The sequence below is a fragment of the Anoplopoma fimbria genome, chromosome 8 (assembly GCF_027596085.1).
Source record: "Anoplopoma fimbria isolate UVic2021 breed Golden Eagle Sablefish chromosome 8, Afim_UVic_2022, whole genome shotgun sequence".
NCBI lineage: Eukaryota > Metazoa > Chordata > Actinopteri > Perciformes > Anoplopomatidae > Anoplopoma > Anoplopoma fimbria.
This window is the reverse complement of record NC_072456.1, coordinates 2,845,826-2,865,497: the sequence shown is the minus strand read 5'-3', so window position 1 is coordinate 2,865,497 and position 19,672 is coordinate 2,845,826. Positions and strand designations below refer to the sequence as shown.

The following is a 19,672-nucleotide window of genomic DNA, read 5'->3' as shown; positions in this document are numbered from 1 at the left end:
AATGTGATTTAATTAAACCCACAGGGCTTGTCACTGTCATGGACTGTGTTTTTGTCCGACTAACCGTTTCCTGTTGCTCCTCTGTCTTCCTGTCTTCCAGAGTCTGCAGCTCTCCTCTCAGGGACAGTCTTCTGCAGCCCTTCTCTGGTCACAGGCCTGCCTGGCATCTCTCATCCATACCATTCCTCTTTCCATCCACCCATCCTTCCCCCTCCTGTCATGAAAGGCCTGTCCAGTAGTCGGAGTCACCATCACGTGGTCTCCTATGAACCATCATACGATCTCCTGGGTCACCATGTTGACCGCAAGCCATATCTAATCAGTCAGAATGACATGCCTGTGCCCATTCCCATGCCGCATCCAGCTGAGCTGTCTTACTACAACGCTCAGCGTGCCCCGTACCCCTCTGACAGCAACAACATCGTCCCATACGGAACCTTCCCAAGGAGGTGCCACTCCACCTCCTCATCCCACCATCCTGAGGTAAAGGATGAGTGTATGGCCATGGTACCATATATAGGGGGAGGAGGAGGAGGAGGAGGAGGAGGAGGAGGAGGAGGAGGAGGTGGAGGAGGCTATGGGGGAAAAACGCCAACACGGGTACCAGCAAACTTTGCGGACCCGTTTGAGCGTCAGTCATCGTTCCCCAGAGATGGCTACCACACACTGCAGTACAAACGCGGAGTGCTGGCCCACACTGGGGGGATGGGGGCCCACCACCACAACAACAATGACAGCCCAGGGAGAATTCGCCACCTGGTCCACTCGGTCCAAAAACTCTTCACCAAGTCACATTCATTGGAGGGGCCACACCACACACAGTCCTCCAAGGGGGCAATAATGGGAGCGTTAATGGTGGTGGTGGTGGAGGAGGAGGTGGTGGTGGTGGTTCAAGGGCCAGCCCGGAGGGTGAGACTCCACCGGTGGGAGTGCGCCAGCGGAAGCGCAGCAAGAGCCGCGAGCGCTGTCGATCAGCGGAGCCCAAGCATCGAATCCACCACCACCACCACCACCAGCTCCACGGCTCAGCGTCTGCTCCAGGCTCCGGGTATTGGAGCTCCGATGACAACCTGGAACGGGAGCTGTGTCTCTACCACCCTCACCACCACCAACCTCCGCCCTCACCCTCACCCTCCATTTCCCCCTCGCCCCTTGCCATGACAATGGGCCGGTATCCCGGCAACAGCCACGACAAGTTCCCCCAGACTCCCCTTCCCAGTCTTTCCTCCTCGCAGTCCCAGCAATACTTCATGATGGACCCATACGGCACACTCAACGAGCACGCACACACCCACACCCACACCCACACCCACCATGGCCACACGCACCACCACTCTGCACTCAAAGCCTCCAGGAGCAACAACGACGTGAAGTACGCAGCGTCGTCGGCATGTGTGCCAGTTAGTGGTAGCAGCAATAACGGCGGCGGCGGTGTCGTTGGAGGAAGCGGCCCCTTGCTGCCAATGGGCCTTGTGGACGGGCCCATTGTGAAGAAAGGGGCGTGGTCATCAAGCCTAACGGTGAGCAGGGCCAGAGAGGTCTACACCAACAACAGCAGCCACAACCAGCTTCGAGCCGGCGCAGGATCCGGTAACCTAAACCTAGATAGAGCTCTAGTCAAAGCTAAGGGCAGTCAGCAGCAGGAGCGCACTTGCCATTTCTTACAGGTAACTAATTCCTCCCCCGACTCCCATCCAAACCAGTCGATTCACTCTCCTCCCCCACTCTTTTTGCCTCCCTTTTCACCACAACTTACTTTCCTCACCAATGTTTCCTTTAAGTCAGTGGTGTCCAGTCTTATGAAACTCCAGGTTTTCAGTCCGACCAAACACTACACTCTCTGACTTTGCTGAAGACCAGCTTCAGTTAGAGAAGGGGCAAACCAATCAGTGGAATCCATTGCTGGAGTGGACAGGTAGCAATTCTGAAGTTTAGGAAAATTTGGCCGAGAGTTTCAAGATGTGCACGGCTGCTGTACTGGCACATTCCGTTATAATTTTTTTGAGTTATATTGGTCATGAAGCACTAGTGTAGCAGGGATGACCTATACAAGTTTAAGTTTATCTAAATCCCAATTTTAAGTAAGGCACTGGATGTTTGCTTCTTTGAAAGTTCCCAGATTTATTTATTTATTTGTTCATTTGATCAATGAACAAAAAACAGAAATATTACAAGTGACAGTATACAGATGTGAATATCTGATACAAGTAAGTATCAGAAAGTGAGTAGATAAAAGACAAACTACATTGTGCTACAAGTTATAAAAGGATACAGTTCTAGTCTCCCTTAAGGCATTCTTTGAGATGGGTCTTAAAAGTGGAATATGTTCAGTAGGGCACAACCCTTTTCGCACATGGTAAGCTAATCCAATGTTTACCTCCCTTTACTGACAGCACAGTGTGTCCAAATGTGGTACGCCCATGTGGCACCTCACCCCCCTAGTGGTGGCCCAAGTGCCAATTGATATGTCATCACACCAGTTGATAAAACAAGACTACGTGTTATTGTCACTTTGATCACGAAGGTAACACTGTTCTTTAAAACACTGTGTAAAAGCTGGAATTTGGAATAGAATTGAGTATTCATAGTATACATTTATATTATTATATATGTAGATAGTATGAGAATATTATCAATATTTTATTAATAAGATATAACTTAGAGAAAAAGGCATAATTCTAAATGGTCTGCTACTTCAGCACCACGGACAGCGCCCTGAACTCCCTCTGCTGTTAGGGGATTGAGAGATGGGTGGAAGGTTAACAAAGGGGGGTACACAAATGCCCCTTTTAGCAGCTTTACATGATTAAACTTCCAAGAGATCAGTGGATGTGCATCCCAGTTTGGTGGGTTGCTCCAAATTCCAGGGTCTGCAGAACTGTGTTGCTTGAGTGTTTGGCTTAAATGACAGCTGCAGATTTACATGGCAGGGAACCATGACTGGACATCACTGGCTATGGCTGGGGACACACTACAACTGGTAATAGGAGGGTTAGGCATGGCTCCATCTCACATTCATCAATTTACAGACAGATTTTAGCCATTCTGATCAAATAGAAAATATAAATATATAACAATATATTTGTACCATCTGAAGGGTCTTTCAATCCCAACAATGGACCGTTGAATTTAGGAAATATTTAAAAATGTACCAAAATCATTTAATTAAAATTAGAAGGATCTTGTGCAGAAAGTAGTTATATTAAATAACATTAGGGCTGCAACTTACAATTATTTGTATTATTAATTAACTAATATGACGATTAGTTTTTCCATGAATGTATTAATTGATCTTTTGATTCACAAAATGACAGACCACATTGACAAATTGCCCTTCACAATTTCCTGAGGCTCAAGGTGATGTCATCAAATTGTCTGTTTTGTTTGACCCGCCTGTCCAAATCCAAAGATATTACATTTTACAATCACACAAGATATGAAAAGCAACAATTACTGGCAGTTCAGAAGCAGGAGAGGATATTTGGGATTTTTCGTAAAAAAATAATAAAAATAAATAAAGATTATTAAAAATAATAATGAAACGATTAACCCTATTAAGTTAGGGTTTGTGTTCTTCTGAAACTAGCAAGATTTCGCTAGATTTAAAAATATTATCTTAAAAACCCAGCATAGAGTTGCCAACTGTTTTCCAATGCAGCAATTCCTAGCAGCAATAACTCCAATAGTCGCTAAATCTAGCAAAAAAGTCGCTGAGTTGGCAACACTGACAGCCTGTCTCCTGGGGCCTCCCTCCGAAGCCACGCCCCCCCCAAAATCCTGCAACAACCACAGGTACCATATATTTTCTGTCCTATTTTTTTCAGAGCATTTGATTTATTGATTGCTCTCGCGATGAAGAGAACTTCTACAAGTATAAGAAAATCATTTTTCAAGAAGATTACCAAACCTTACCAATCCAAATAGTTTGATATTATCTTTTTTTGGTGATCGACTAATCAGTGAATGATCTCATCATTTTAGTTCTAAATATAATAATCTTGGATGATGGGTTAATAAAGTAACCAAAACCGAAACTTTGTGGCGCCTCAGGGTTATCTAAGAAAGGCATATTCTGAACTAAATTAAGTCGCTTTTCACCAACACTATGATTTGGAATAATTAGCTTGGTACACAATAATAATACTGTGTCATGGAAAATATTATGAAGCACAGATACCAACACATCGTACCAAACATTTACACAGTAAATGCAGACTCCCCGCTCATTTGGTTGGATCAATTTTTTGTAAACGCGACATAAACTCAAGTCGATCTAACTTCCAGTTCCTCTGGGACTTTAAAAAGTCGTTCAACGATTTAATGGAAAAAAAAATTTTGATGCAAAAAGTTACGCCCAGTGATTGGGAACGTTGCCTCGAATCGTCTGGTGTAGTCATATATATCAAAGAGACGGAGACCTTGATAGAAACAGTGTAACAAAAAACTTAAGTGCATGACTGATCTTCTGAACCACATAAAGATTTGGGTACTTTAGCACACAATAACCAAACTGAAAACTACCTGCAGTGGCCTTAAAACTTGAAGTATCCCAGAATTAGCCCCGTAACTACGTGTCTAATTCAAACCCTACACTTAGAGATGATATGCTCAACATGCATTTAGTGCGTGGTGATATAAAAAGGTTGTAGTGCGTCACCAGCCTTAGAGGAACATTGCTCCCCACCACCAGTCCACTACTCCGATATCCCAAGAACCCCGCCGCCACCTCCTCCCTCTCCTCCACCACTCCTCACCCCTCCCGCCTTTCCTCCACTCACCCAACTCACCCTCCCCTTCCGCACTTTTTATCCACCCCACCCCTGCCACCCACCAAACCACCTCCACCTCCACCCCCTCCCCACCCCCCCCCCCCCCTTTTACTTCCTCTTGGTTTGGGGAGCCTCCCTCTTCCTTCTCCTCTTCCTCCTCTTTCCTCCTTTTGAGTTGAAGAGAGAAGTAAGTGCAGAGCCAGTAGCAGCCTTACTCTCTGAATGCTAGGTTTATGACATGAACCCATGAAGAACGGCTCCCTCTCCTGTTTGTAGACTTCATTTTTTATTTAGTAGTGCTTCCTTTCCTGCCTCTCTACCAGTTACCTCGCCTTTCCTCAACGTTTTTTTTTTTTTTTTTCCTTCGTCTTGCTGTGCTGTGCTGTTTTTTGTAGTGCTGTGTTGGGCAAAGTGCTGGGGAGGCGTTTAACTGATATGGGAGGTAGACGAGTTGAAAATGTCTGCCTGCCACACGGTGGTAATTTAACTAAATTTGAAAAGTATTTATTAGCATTCCCTTTAATAGAGGACCCCAAATTGTGTTGTTCAATTTGAGTAAACTTCCAGACGGAGTAAACATGTAACAGTGATTACATGGATTTCAACAGAACATGGCAAGATATGCAGCAAGAAGAAGACTGCAGCTATTCAACATGGGTGTGAACAATGCATGGTTTGAAATACTTTAGGAATTTATTATTAGGAAATGCTCTCTAAATGTCAGATAATACAAGAAAATTGTTTCAAGTCAGGGAATCATTCAGCTAATTTTGTCAAGTCTGTTTCATTAATCCAAACCAAACTCCCAGTTAAACTCATCACACAGTACGATAAAGACGATTTAATCCTAGTAATATTGACTGCCACTACTGGGATCAAGTAGCTCATGACAAATATGGTGTGTAAAAGTCAGTAGCAATTATTTAAATGTGTCCAATACTTATTTATCATCATAACTAAGTTATTCTTTTCATCTCAGTGGACAATTATTAGGCTGCTCCTCATAACAGAAGTGTTTCTGCCTTCTCATCAAACATATGTATTACAAGTGTTAACTAAATCTATGACTTTCAGTTATTTCAAACTTAACTTCCAAATGTATTCAGTAAGGGATTTGAAAAGCTTCTTTACTGGGTTCAGATGTGATGAAATGGTATTGAACCAAGGTAAGAAGATCTCCCATTTCAAGATTGCACTTGAATGGAGCATTCTGGGAGACAAGCACAATCAGTGGTTGAGCTACCACTGACAGTACAGACTAAATCTTTTCCAGTGGCCACTCTAAATAAACTCTATATCCGGAAACACTGAGAAGTCAAACAGGGAATGCAGGTCAACTCGTTTCCAGTGTGTGTAGTAAGTTGTAAAAGTTAAACAGCCACCCCAGCACCTGCTGTTGTTGTTTATTTGTTACATGTACTGTGCTGTGTGGGGTTATCTTGTGTTTGAATGTGTGTCTGTGTGTGTGTGTGTGTGTGTGTGTGTGTGTGTGTGTGTGTGTGTGTGTGTGTGTGTGTGTGTGTGTGTGTGTGTGTGTGTGAGAGAGATTAGTAATTATGTACAGCACACATGTATTAAATACATTAGTATAACCAACACAAGAGTCAACATTCATACTCTATACTAGCATAAAGTGGAATACTGTCTGGGCTTTTCTTTATCTCACCTGTCAATCCTAGTAGTTGTCTTACTGACCTGTTTTCATTTGGACTTGATGCTGTTTGCTGTCAATGCACACTTTACACTTTCCTCCACGTTCCCCTGCTGTCATGATTAATTCAGTGATCCAACGCGCTGTCAATCCCAACTCGTCAAATACTGCAGCTTGGTCAGTGTACCTACGCTTCAAACTCAGCTTTATGGCTTATTAAAAAGAATCACTGTATACGATATATATTTAAATATTTTAACTTTTATCTAAAATAACATAACTGTTTAAGCCCTTAAGGTGTTTGATGATACCAGTATGATCATTCTAGCAAACTAATCTGAACACTCTGAGGGGTTTTACTGTCATTCTGAACTCGGATTGGTCTTTCGAAATGTATACTTATTTAGTTTGACTAATTATTCACACAACTGAACAGCAGTTATATATATATTTTTTGATTTAATATTCATTTATTTGTTTTGTCAGTTCTTGATGGCTATTATACCCTCTAGATACCACTCTAGCATCAGTTTTGCTCATGTCAATTTCTACTCGTGACATGCATACATTAGGATTAGGAGAAGATTGTTGATTGGGTTAAAATAATTGCGGGTTCCTCCTCCCTACGTGGACTATGCCACATTACTTCCTCCTTCAATCCCGCCATAACTAGGGCCATGTGGAGGGTCACAGTCTGCATTGGGCCACTGACCAGGCTGCTGTATTTGACGACTTGGGAGTGAGACCGCTCTGTATAATCAGTATAATCAGCATTACGTTTCCAGTCAATGCACGTCAAAACATTCTAAACAATGTGCCACATTAAAAGCCGTCCAGCAGCTCAGAGGACATTAAAAAACAGCGCTTTTTTGGTTGTCCATCCATTGATCATGTGTAGGTGTAGTGCTTTCTACAGGGTGTCAGTAGAGCCCAGGCCAGTGTGTGCCTCTCTATCAATTAAATCTGTAAAAGATAATTCAGTGGCAACGTTTGGGATATCCAGAATGTCATTGAAGACCACTTGTTTTGAAGGTACTTCCAAAACCCTAAAAGACTCCATCTGGAAGATCCAATGCAATTCAGTTTAAAACGTTATCTTCAGTTATATATTGAAACCAATGGTTACCTCTTTGACCTGAATGTATGCTAATGCAGACAGGCAAATACTGGGACTCCTCTGACACCCGCTGAAGTGACGGATCATCAGAAGTGTCTATTTCAGGATCCAGCAGACCTGAGTGGGCAAGAGACAAAGAGAGTGGCTCAGACTCTCTCTGTCTCTCTGCCTGTTGTCAGTCTCAACAAGCAGCAGTGTGACTCATTTATTAACTGTGATATGGACATTTATTATTCAAAAATACTGAAATCACGCCAGGAGCGGTGACACAAAGTGAAAGCACACACTTTTTTGTTCAGTTTGTTCAGTCTTATGGAATATTGCAAACAGTGCGCTGTGTAGCAAAAATGTTTGGATCATTTTCTGGTCATCGCCTGGGCTAACAAAATGAAGAGGTAGGGAAATAACCTTTTTTATTTTTTATTTATTTCTATTATATTTTTTTTTTTCAAAATTTCACGTCCATGTGACATCCATTTGTTAAATCCTTCTTCATTTGGAGAGGCCATAAAATCCTCGATCACTGTATATGTGTAAAGGCACTGATAGGACAACAGGGGCTATGTGGACATGTTCTCACATATGCAGTGGTTTACTGTTGGGTTAGGGAGTGAGGACAAATCCACATTGAGTTTAGTTCAAATACAACACAGATGACGGTTGTTTGAACTGCAGATTAGACTGCTAGTGAATTTGATTTCAGTAAACATTGCTTTCAGACAGAGGGAGGCTTTTCAGGATTTCTTTTTAAAACCTGGAGCACAAAGACAAGCCTCAGAGTACACATTCAGAAAAGCTAAGCATTAAAGCCACGATCCAGAAAAAGAAAAAAAGAAAAAGAACAACATTTCCCTTTCAAACAATATCGCCTTTTTTGATTGTGGCGAATGGAACACGGTAGTGTTGTCGTGTCAAGACAACAACACTAAAGCTGCCCCCCCGGCTCTGTTTGTTTTATCTGCTAAATTATTATCTTCAGGATCTCGCCAGCTCGGCTGTTATACGCTGCTGTACCTGTTATTTCTGATGCTGCTGCCTGAAGCCATCAAAACAGCCCAGCGTTGCCACGGAAACAATCTACAGCCTGTGATATAAAAACACACGGTGGATGCTCTGGACGTACTGTACAGCACCGTCACTGCGGATGTCACAGTGACTTATTTCTTAAAACACAGATGGACGGACACACCAAATGATTTAACAAACAGCATCAGAATGGCAGCTTAAGCCATAGAAAGCAGCGCTCCACTCCTCAGCCATTACAGTAGAACCGTCACTGAGCTGCAGTGGAAGTGAGGCCTGTGCGTGGGTGAGAGGCGCTGCTGATGCCACTGCAGCTGGTCCTTTCCCCGCATTCGCTTTTTATAGCCAAACTGCTCATTTGTGTCTCTTTGACGTCACACACATACAGAGGGAGAGAGAGAGAGAGAGATAGAGGGAGAGACATTGAGCCCGGGCCGATTGGTTCAGCCTCTTTCCCTCTCTGTGATTCATATATAATTAGTCAGAATGGTGGTGCGATTCTCCCGCTGTCTGTCTGTCTGTCTCTGTTATTTTCTGTCCATCTCTCACACTGGCCTCTACAGTCTGAGGGAGCTGGATCTGCTCCAGCTAGCACTAACATGCTAAAAAGGTGCGTCTTATTAAAACTGATCATTTGCCCTGGGTTATATTTATCGACTGTGTGCTTCATGTACAGACATCATGTAGCTTGATCACAGCTCAACATGCTGTTGTTATCATTATCAGTAAAGCTTCAGTTCAGCAGCCTTGTTGAGGAGTGGCCTCCAGACAAAAGAGACCACATGTAAAGAAACCAACAATAAAAACACTGGCTGTCAGGGTTTTGGTTTCCTTAAAGGGTTTTCAACTATTCTACCATGTGTTTGTGTATAAGTGACTAACGGGGACAACAAGTTTTGGGATTTGGTCCAGTATTGAGAGAGAGCGCTGCAGCAATGTCAATGTATGTCCACCTTGGCGATTTCGGTGGTATCTTGAATTATGGCCGTCGCCATGTTGTTTTGGCAGCCAAGTAACGGAAGCTACCATATTTGAAATGTGGAAAAGTGATGTAGATACGCTGTATACGGCTCTGGTAGTGGCAGCAACCTGTCAATCACAAGGTAGCCTCGTCCTAAAGCATACTCTGCTTTATGGTCTGTTTGACTCTAAATGGACCATAATTTACTAAATGAACATCATGCAGTATTAAAGAAGAATTGAAACTAGAGATTGAGACCATAAACTCATTTTGTCATTGACTACTATACAACCGGACTTCTTTTTACCACCAGAGGAGTTGCCCCCTGCTGGTCAGTAGAGAGAATGCAAGTTTTAAATCACTTCCGCATTGGCAGAACCTCAGCAGAACTGGATGTTACCGCCCGCTCAGATACTGGACAAATTCGGAAACTCATTGTCCCCATTAGCCACTTAAACACAAACACATGGGAAAATATTATTAAAGGTTGAAAAACCAAAGTTACCCTTTAAGTGATTAAACTTCTGTGTTATAGACCCTTTTCTCGCCTTACATTTGGACTTATCAAACACAGGTGTAGCTAATAACATTAATAATGGCTGCCGATCCCAATAAAGCTGTGCCACTTCCAGGGTTTTGGTGTTGTGCCGGCTGGCTCTCTGTCATGGAGAAAGCCGGCAGGAGTTGAAATGGAGTTTAATCTCATTACTCTTATGAGTTCCACCTGTGCTGAGAGAAAGCTATGGTAACGCAGGACTGCATGAAAAAGCTTTATTAGCCACCTCTCTGTAATTTGGACGTTATTATCATCCATTACGTTGGAAAAAGGACACGAAACAAAGACACTCTGTATAAATCATTTTTAGTTCAACTGTTGGGAGAAAACACCTGTAATAGAACATAATGAACCATTTCAAAATTAGCACATTATTTCAGGTCGCTTGTTTTTGATTAATTCCCCCATAATGTTCTTGTTGGGTCTTCTAACCGTACAGAATAGTTACTATAGAATATCAGTGACTTAACATATTTCATATACTTTTATTGCTATTATGTATTTTTCACATTTGGTGTTGTTGGGACTGTGACATTTATTAAGTACCGTATATGTTTCCTTCTTTTCATTTGGACTTTTCATTGGTGTCCACGTTCAAACTTATACAAAACAGTTATTATATGAAAGTAGTTATTAGCCAATTACATCAATTAACCGCCCTCGTAGCGCAGGTTTCTGATGTGTTTCCCTATTGTTTCCTTTTCCGGCTGTATTTCCAACGTATCACGTCTGTTTCCTCCTGTGTAAAGACTGACCCAGTCTACACAAAGTGAATAGTCACTTCACTGTTCTCTCATAGCTGTCTTGCTACTTTATTTTAATTCCATATAGCTCCATTGTATAGAGGCAGAAACACACAGACAGATATCTCAAAATAGACTAATAATACCAAAACTATCTGACTGGATGGATACCTACAGGTCATAATATCTGGAAAGAGACATTGCTATTGAGTTTTTTCAAATGTAAATTTTTGGGCACTTTGAGCACCACAAGCTAAGTTCCATCTAGTTCCATGAGAAATAGTGCTACTTGTAAGAAGAAAAATATGGAATTTAGATTTTATTGGGTGAACTGTCCCTTTAAGTTTTAACCAAGAAATTATTTTTTTTCGATCACACTAAAGAAATAGATCAGCAGATTTATTTTCTCACTTCACTCTCGGGGCTTCCATAGCAACCACTACGGTAAAGGTGAAAAAACTCTATGTTTTTGTGATTTGAGTGAACCAACCCTTTCAGCGTCTTTTGAAAAACATCAACATCCCGTTTGATTACTTTACCTTTATTAAGCTACTCTGCAAACCTCTGGAAGGGTTGGTTCTATATATTTATCTTAATTTGTAAGTATGGTATTTATAACTACACAGTCTATCTATCTGACCCCATATAACAAGTCTTTCTCAATTAACAATCAGACCCTGGGGTCATATCAGTGCAGACACATACTGTACAAACACACACACACACACACACACACACACACACACACACACACACACACACACACACACACACACACACACACACACATGAATGCTCACACACACATTAGGCTCTCTCCTGTGCTCATGTATGGACACAGTCCTGGAAAGCAGATGTATGATTTAGCCAGAGAGAAATTTCAGACCTACTCAAAGCACGTACACGTACTGCTCCATGCTAATTAGCCGACAGACTGCACCACAGCAGTGTGAGAGCTGTGAATGGATGCATGTGTGTGTGTGTGTGTGTGTGTGTGTGTGTTTGAATAAAAGAGTGATGGATAAGAGAAATGCCAGCCATCAGTTTAGTCCAGTGTGTGTTTTTTGAATGCTAGATCTCGCTGAGTATCACTGTTGTTGTTGTGCGGCATGTTAAGCTCTGTTTTAGTAGCGACCATGTACCATCAGGACAGTTTAGTTAGCCAGTTTGGTGGCTGGGACTCTGACAGCAGCGGAGTGGATCCCCCTGACAGTGTCCCTCTGCCCGGTCACCAGGTGCCTCAGGACGAGTGGAGCGGCTTCTCCCCGCTGGGGAAGGAGGACGACATCCCCTGTCGGAGGATGAGGAGCGGCAGCTACGTCAAAGCCATGGCCGACGACGACAGCGGCGACTCGGACGGGAGTCCCAAACCCTCCCCCAAGATGCAGGCGCGCCGGGCCAGCTACCTGAAAGCCACGCAGCCATCGCTGACTGAGATGACCACTCTACAGTAAGATTGCATTTCTGTTCTTTTTGTCCCCTATATGTTAACCATGGAGCTCAGACCTGCATCTTGTCAATTCACAAGTATTTTCTTTTCCAGTTTATTCTTGTCTCATGTTGAAACAAGGCTGAAACGATGAAACAATGTGTGACATTTCATGAAATTCTTTTTTTTATTTTTCTTACCGTGTGTTTATGATACACATGAGCAGGTCTATTTTTATTTTGTTCTTTTGCACAAAAATGTTTTTTTAATTTAAGCTACATTTTAAAAGGACAAAGCTATTAGGGATTTTTTTCTCCCTGGATTTGTATTTAATTCTAGAGCCAATTCAAGGCCATTTTGGTTCTGATATATTACGAGCCGGCTTTCTTAAAAAGGACAGAGCATATTGAGCTCCAGAAGTTGTTGTCGCCTCCAACCATCACCAAAGTGGCAGGCAAAACAACATAGTGTTCTCTTTGCTGCTCGCATGTTAATGCATTAACATGGACTGCCGAGGTTCACATCAGAAAGCCTTATCAAAAAAACTCTCATCTGTAACAAACAAACACGGTGTGATCTATTTTTAGTGTTATTATGATGAACAGCACATTTGTCACTGTTAAAATGACATGAAATCTGCAGCAGGACGTGGTGTGTTTGCCTCAACATTAGTCTGATTATTTTCTTAACAAACAGACGGGACTCGTTTTGTGGGATGAACCTGAACTCATCTCAGAAAAGAATCAGAGGTGGACGACGCCAGTTATTCATTAAACTCATGAATATGTTTTTAATTCTCTTTTTCCACTACATCTGAAGTGTACTGTGCCTTTAAAATACTAGTGCAGTGCTTTTTCAGGTTTTGCCCACTTGCAGCATTGTTGTTCACTCCAGGGAAGTGAAGAAGAGTTTGTTTGTAACGTTAGTACATCCAGCAGCAAAGGTGAACGAAGCTCCGCCCCCTGCTGCTGTACAGAGCACAATCGCTTGTGTATTCAAAGTTTATTAACATTGAACGTGTCCAAATTGAACCAAATTGGACACTGCACTTCTTTGGGTCCCCAGCAATTCACCCACCAAGTCTGAAGTAGATCAGAAGGACTGTTATTGAGATATATGAAGGACACACAGACACACGATCCCACAGTCAACTTAGTGCTTACTCTATTTTTTTCATTCCTTAAATATTAGACAAATATATGAGTATTAGATTGATATAATTAAAAAGGAACATTTGTTTAGGGTATAATATGAATCAATTTCCTTAAAAAACTATGAGTAGACTCATTAAATTCAAAAAAGAATTCCTCTTAATCATCACTTATGAAGAGACCCTACCCTCTGCTTGTATCTTATTTTTTCTTATTGTCCTTCTGCTTGCCAAAGCACAGCCCTGCACACCAATATACACCCAGTGTAATGACTCATGTTTCCATCTGAGAACTTGTATTTTGAAATTGTTATTGGGCAGAATCTTAATTTAAACCAGGTTTTTATTTAGCTGAAACTTATATGTATTTGATGTCCATTGATGTGTGTTGGGAGACAATCCTAGTCTCTAATTCCAATCTCTTTTTTGTTTCATACTGAAGAACTCTAATGAAGCAATGTAACAATCTTGTAGCCCTAACACAGCGGCTGAAGGTAGGCTCGGTGAGTCTGCCCTGAGAGAGGAGCGATCATCAGACTGATCTACAGCACGGAGACAGAAATATCACCGTCGCCTAATTAAGCTTTCACAGCTCTCCAAATAGTGAGAGTAATTACAGTGAGGAGTCGAGGGACGGCTGCTCTGTCGTCTCTGTCACTCTCCTCTTCCTGTGTCAGGCACTCTCTCTCTCTCTCTCTCTCTCTTTCTCTCTCTCTCTCACTCTGTACTGTATGTATGGACTGGCCTACGCTACGAAAAAGATGGACACCTTGCTTGAAGCACTTCTGCTGTGCAGCCTGAAATTGATACTAGCTGTGAGGAAGACAGCCTTCCCTTTAGCCATCCCCTGCCAACATTTTTTCTTTTTTCTGTATTTTAAAAAAAAAACAATTCTATATTTTACACAGTAGGTCAATCTTCTTTCAAATCAAAATGTGGAAAGAATTCTTGGAACTGCAGAGGTGCACATATGTATCAGTAGAATGAAGACTTCTGCAGGTGTGTTTGCAACTACCACTTTACTATTAAGTGATTATACGAATACAACCCACAATAGGCCAACCAAGAGTTTAATTGCACCACTAACTCATGTTCTAAATAGGAATAAAAGTAATAACACTTGGAAAAATTATCCTAAACGTTTGTCATCTTAGATCAGGTTTAAAAAATGGATCACAAGATTTTTTTTATCACTTGCCTCTCAGGGCTTCTGTACTTCCTTTAATAGAAAGTTTTTTTTGTTATTTTCCTTGTAACATATCATCATATTGTTGATGCTTCCACAGACCATGGTGATAAGAACTACATGCATAATGTTACGACCAAAAATGACCATATGAGTCCTCATAATAGAAATATGTGTGGGAGAAGTAAATATGCTTTGAAGAAAATTGGTATTCATCATAAATTGCATACACGTGCAATCAGTGATTAAATCCCACACAGTCTACATGTATATTAGTTTGAACATGACCATGATCTCATTAACTAACTAACTGAATAATTACATTTGTCATATATTGTGTAGTAATAACAACTTCCCTTTTAAAGACTATAAGATATTGTCATTGTTATTTAAGAAGGACATTATGACCCAGTTACTGATACAGTACATCAAAATGATATGTAACTTTTACATACAAACTTTCATACTGTATGTATTCATATGTCAAATTTACTGTGGTTGACTCCACCAACCACAGTTCCTCTGAGGTCATAGTGCACATGGAAATATAAATCTGAACAGTCCAGTTGTGTGAAAATAAGAAGAAGTGATCAGAGTAACTGCTGGCATTTGGAATAAACCACTGAGATCCTTTTTTAAAGTATTTCTACTCCCAATATTTCGTTGGCGTTCCTAGCATAGTTCGAGCTCAGTGGTTGTTCACCTGTATATGAGTCGATTGTCTTCACAGTTCGGAGGGTGAAACGTGTTCTCAAAGATGATAGGGTATGAGATATTCAGATCAATACCGGTTTAATAACTTTGTATTCCATGTTTTGTTATTTTTGACACTGCCACATCCAAACCATATGTTTGATTGACATGTTGCTATTATGTTCAAAAGAGGCTTTGCGGCTCAGTGCGCGCTATCATAAAAGTATTTTTGTCTCATATTTCTGCAAAGAAAATGTGAATGTTGTCTTAGGGATAATAAAAAAATAATTTATAGGGACAAAGATGTCAGACTAAATATTCAGACATTAACATAAGAAGTCTTAAACTGATGTTATGATTAGGATGTGGTACAGATTTTTGGTTGTTTTATCGTCAGTGTGTGTGTGCGTGTATGAAAGTGTGCGGTGTAAATGTGTCATGTGTTCCTACTGTGTGTGAAGAGCTGTGACTAGAGGAATGCGCCGGTATGCCAGGAGAAGAGGGAGAAATAAATAAATGCTTAAATAAATGGTAATTATAATAAACCTGACAAGTAAGTTTAGTGACTACATAAATAATGTTAATAGTATTATCATTTGTATTATTATCATCAACATCATCACCAATAATAATAAGATAAAAGAAAATAATCATAATAACCGTCATAGGGGATTTTTTTAATGATCTTACAGAAAGAGGGAGACTCTGCAGTTGTTGTTGGTAGCATCTCCTCCACCACGTAACCATTTACAAGCTCATTAACTTCCCTCCCAGTGACAGCTGAAAGCCGGTCGCTGTGAGCCGAAGCAATGGCATCGCTCTCGTCCTCGATGCGCCTCACCACCCACCAGTGTGATGGAGCTGTGTGTGCGCAGGTGCTTCTGCACATCTGAAGTGGAGTCAGACTCTTAACATTATCCTCCAGACACAGATTGCATTTCAACATGATGTTCTTTTAAAGACCTGCTTATTTGAAAATGTACCTTAATAACTGATTCCTTGAATTGCAAACTAACCCAATACATTACTTGTCACAACATAAAACAATCCTAGTACTGCAGCATGTTACTCTGTAATGCGTTACCCGCAATGCTGCAAATGATGGTGTGCATGCTGATTGGATCACTGAACCATCATGGTTGGATCACGGGGCTCTATATAACACGGCTGGTGACCACTGCTCCAAACAGACTATTGCGATGTTGACCTTGTGTATAACCCTGCCTCCCTGTCGTCCCTCTGGTCAGGATCTCGACGGAGCACTCCCCCAAACTGCAGATCAGGAGCCACAGCTACCTGCGTGCGGTGAGTGAGGTTTCAATCAATAGAAGCCTGGATACCCTGGACCCCAAAACCCTCCTCGACCCCAAATCGCTGCTGTCCTCACCCCAATATCGGTCACGCAATGAAAGCTACATGAGGGCCATGAGCACCATCAGTCAGGTTGGTTGCCGACAACTGCTGCCTTTATGTTGTCAGGATGCTCCACCTGAATCATGTTACCATAGATACACACAAGGCTTGGAAGGATGTGATGGAATATGTGGGGAGTGGTCTTTACCACATAGAAAACAAACTTTAATTTAATGCCATTATTTATCTTGTATGATTTGTTTCAAGCTTCAAGCACATGCAACCTTTTGGCTGTATGACCAGCTGAATTAATCTTCTTTCACGGGTACACTGTTTTCCAACACAGACCTTATTCAAATATTTACCATCATATTAAATTAAATTCACCATACCTCATTTCTGAGAAATCTGTTTTGGGACTAAACACATCTGATAAAGTAATTTATAAATTTCCTTGAAAATCTGGATAGTCAGAAATAAAGCTTTTTACCATATCACATGGTTATCATGAGCCAAGAGATTAAGTTTGTTCAGTTGCCAGGGATCTGTAGACGATCAACCAATCCATGATGGAAACAATGCTTTATACTTGTAAGCATGAGATTTTCAGGGTCGGAAGGTCTAAAGGATTGAGAGAAGCTTCTTCAAAGGGTTCTAGAGAGTTCTACAAAATGAAGTGAGTTGCTGGTGTGCCCAGAGGTGCAGTAATGCATGTACAGTACACACGTATACCTAAATATAGCCAGAGATGTGTATCAGTGTACAGCAAGGCTGCAGCCAGTCATGTTGGTCCTTAATTTTTATCATGGTAGACTTTGTTGTTCTTAGACTTGAGCCTTGTTCTTTGAGGCAATCTGTATCAGATCCCACTGTTTCATAAAAAGGCTGTTTGCCTCACTATGTGGAAGTGACCGGGATCACTCTTTAATGTGTAAGGCAACATTAGGCTTCTTTTAAATACTGCTTTCCTAACTTTGTAAATCAAAATGTAGAAGATAAATACATAGATATAAATTCAAAATAATAAATCGAACACCAGCATCTTGGTTTGAACACACAATACTGTGTTCATGTGGCCGTGGATGTATTTGATTGGCCAACCCAGAATGACAGGACTGTGCTGTCATGCCTCAGTGCCGTCCTTCCATACCATTTTCGTGAACAATATATCAACTCCCGTATGGAATTTCTTCAAATTTGGCACAAACATCCAATTGGACTGGTAAAAGGTCACTGTGACCTCACAAAAAACGCTGGGTAAAAATTATGAAGCAATTACATTTTGGACAGACATGGATGTAAACTGCAACTTGATTAGATGCCAAAGTTAGACAACCACAAGGCTGTAACTCTAGTTTTTCATGCAGTGCTGGTTTCTGTCTTAACCCAACCTGAAACAGCACCAGGCATGAGGAGAAGCTCCATCTTGGAGGGAACAAAAGTCCCTTCCCTCTCTGTTGCTCAGAAGAAAGGACGTACAGTATTGAACTAACTAACTTTAAAGACACCAATACACCACAGACCTTTTGTAGGACACAATGCCGTCCTGGTTGGAAAACAGTGCACCCGTCATTGTTAGTTCATGCCATCTGAACCCAGGCCTGTGCACAATGCCCCACTACTTCATGTCTCCAACTCCACAAATCCATCCATTACAAGTGCTGACTTAAAGGACATGTCTGGTCATGTTCTATATTTTTCTTCTTGTCAACAAATCCCATGTGCAGACCCAAACCAACACTGAATGTATCCATTAACGGATATCAGAGCCTAATTTATCTTCTTCCTCTGCGCTATACAGCTCCATTGTTGTCCAAAATCTATTAAAAACACAATAAATGAGCCACAATGTAGCTCGTCACTACCATGAACGAACAAGCTGTAGTTTTCACACTTCTGTTTGAATAGTGTTTGTTAAAAACTATGGCGACCAGCTGTTTCAGCACATAAGCAGGCCTTTTAAAAAGAAAAAATCAAATATTTGGCTGCAATGTATTAAAGTTTTAACGGAAGCTGAGAGCAGACAGGGACAGGAAGTCAAAGAGCACGGAGAGACGTTCCAGCAGCGCATTGTTGGTTTCAGGTCTTTTGTGGGATTTATTGGGAAAAATACAGAATAACGTCAGAAGAATTGTTTTTTTTTTTCTATTTTATTACAATGTGAATATTGGTGTTGGTTATGTAGAGGATAATTAAGGACCGCATGGTTATTGAAGACACTTCACTCAACACTGATGGTTGAGTTATTATTCTTACCTTTACACCTCAGAGGTGATGATCTGGCTTATACAATCGCTGCTTTCCTGTGTTTAAAATATAAATATTGTAAAATTTTGTTTGGAGTAATTAAACTGTAAACTTGGTGTTGGCACCATTTTTAGTAACCTTGGAATTAATGTGATTTTAATAAAAAAAAAACACTGCAGCAGTCCGCATCCATAATGAGCCTTTCTTCAAAGCTCCAGCATGTAAAGTAAAGCTGTGCCCTATGAGCCTTCATTTGTCCCTCCTTAACCTTACCTTGAACCTCCACTTGTATCACTCATCCTGAACCTGTCCCTAATTACCATTACCATACTGAATTGCCTCTATTAACAGTTTTAATATCCTCCTCTGCATGATCCCAACCCATAAAACCCCGATTAAACAGTATGCCGCAGTATGCCTTTGTTGCGAAGTCGAGATCCATTCAATTTGTTTTCATACTCGAGTCAATGTGAGTCAATGTGAAAATGAAGCTCAGTGATTGCAGAGTGAAGAAAATAGGGGGATAAAAATTGCAAATAGAATCCAAATAATGGGATGTGGCAGAAGGCTTGTTGTTTGTGTATGTGTTACAAGAGTCTACTTTACTGAGTTAAAAAATCCTGGCTGGAAGGTAGAACACTAAAGGCTCTATCTTCCAGTTTTGTGCAATTTCCTTGAGATATTCTTTGTGTCTGCACCGTGATTAGGGGTTTGCTTACACCAAGAGAACATGTTTGCACAGAGTTGAACGCAGAATGGCAGATGAGGTTGCGTTTATGCTGATCAGTGCAATC

General features: G+C 41.3%; 1 protein-coding gene across 1 annotated transcript in view; it reads left to right on the top strand.

Annotated features, from left to right (window-relative positions):
• Positions 1-219: 219 nt before the first annotated feature.
• LOC129094350 (disks large-associated protein 1-like) overlaps positions 220-19,672 on the top strand; it is a 51,791-nt gene continuing 32,338 nt past the window's right edge. Inside the window, 4 exon segments of the mRNA XM_054602479.1 lie at positions 220-832; positions 835-1,667; positions 12,056-12,270; positions 16,526-16,721. Coding sequence (XP_054458454.1) covers positions 220-832; positions 835-1,667; positions 12,056-12,270; positions 16,526-16,721 — 1,857 coding nt within the window.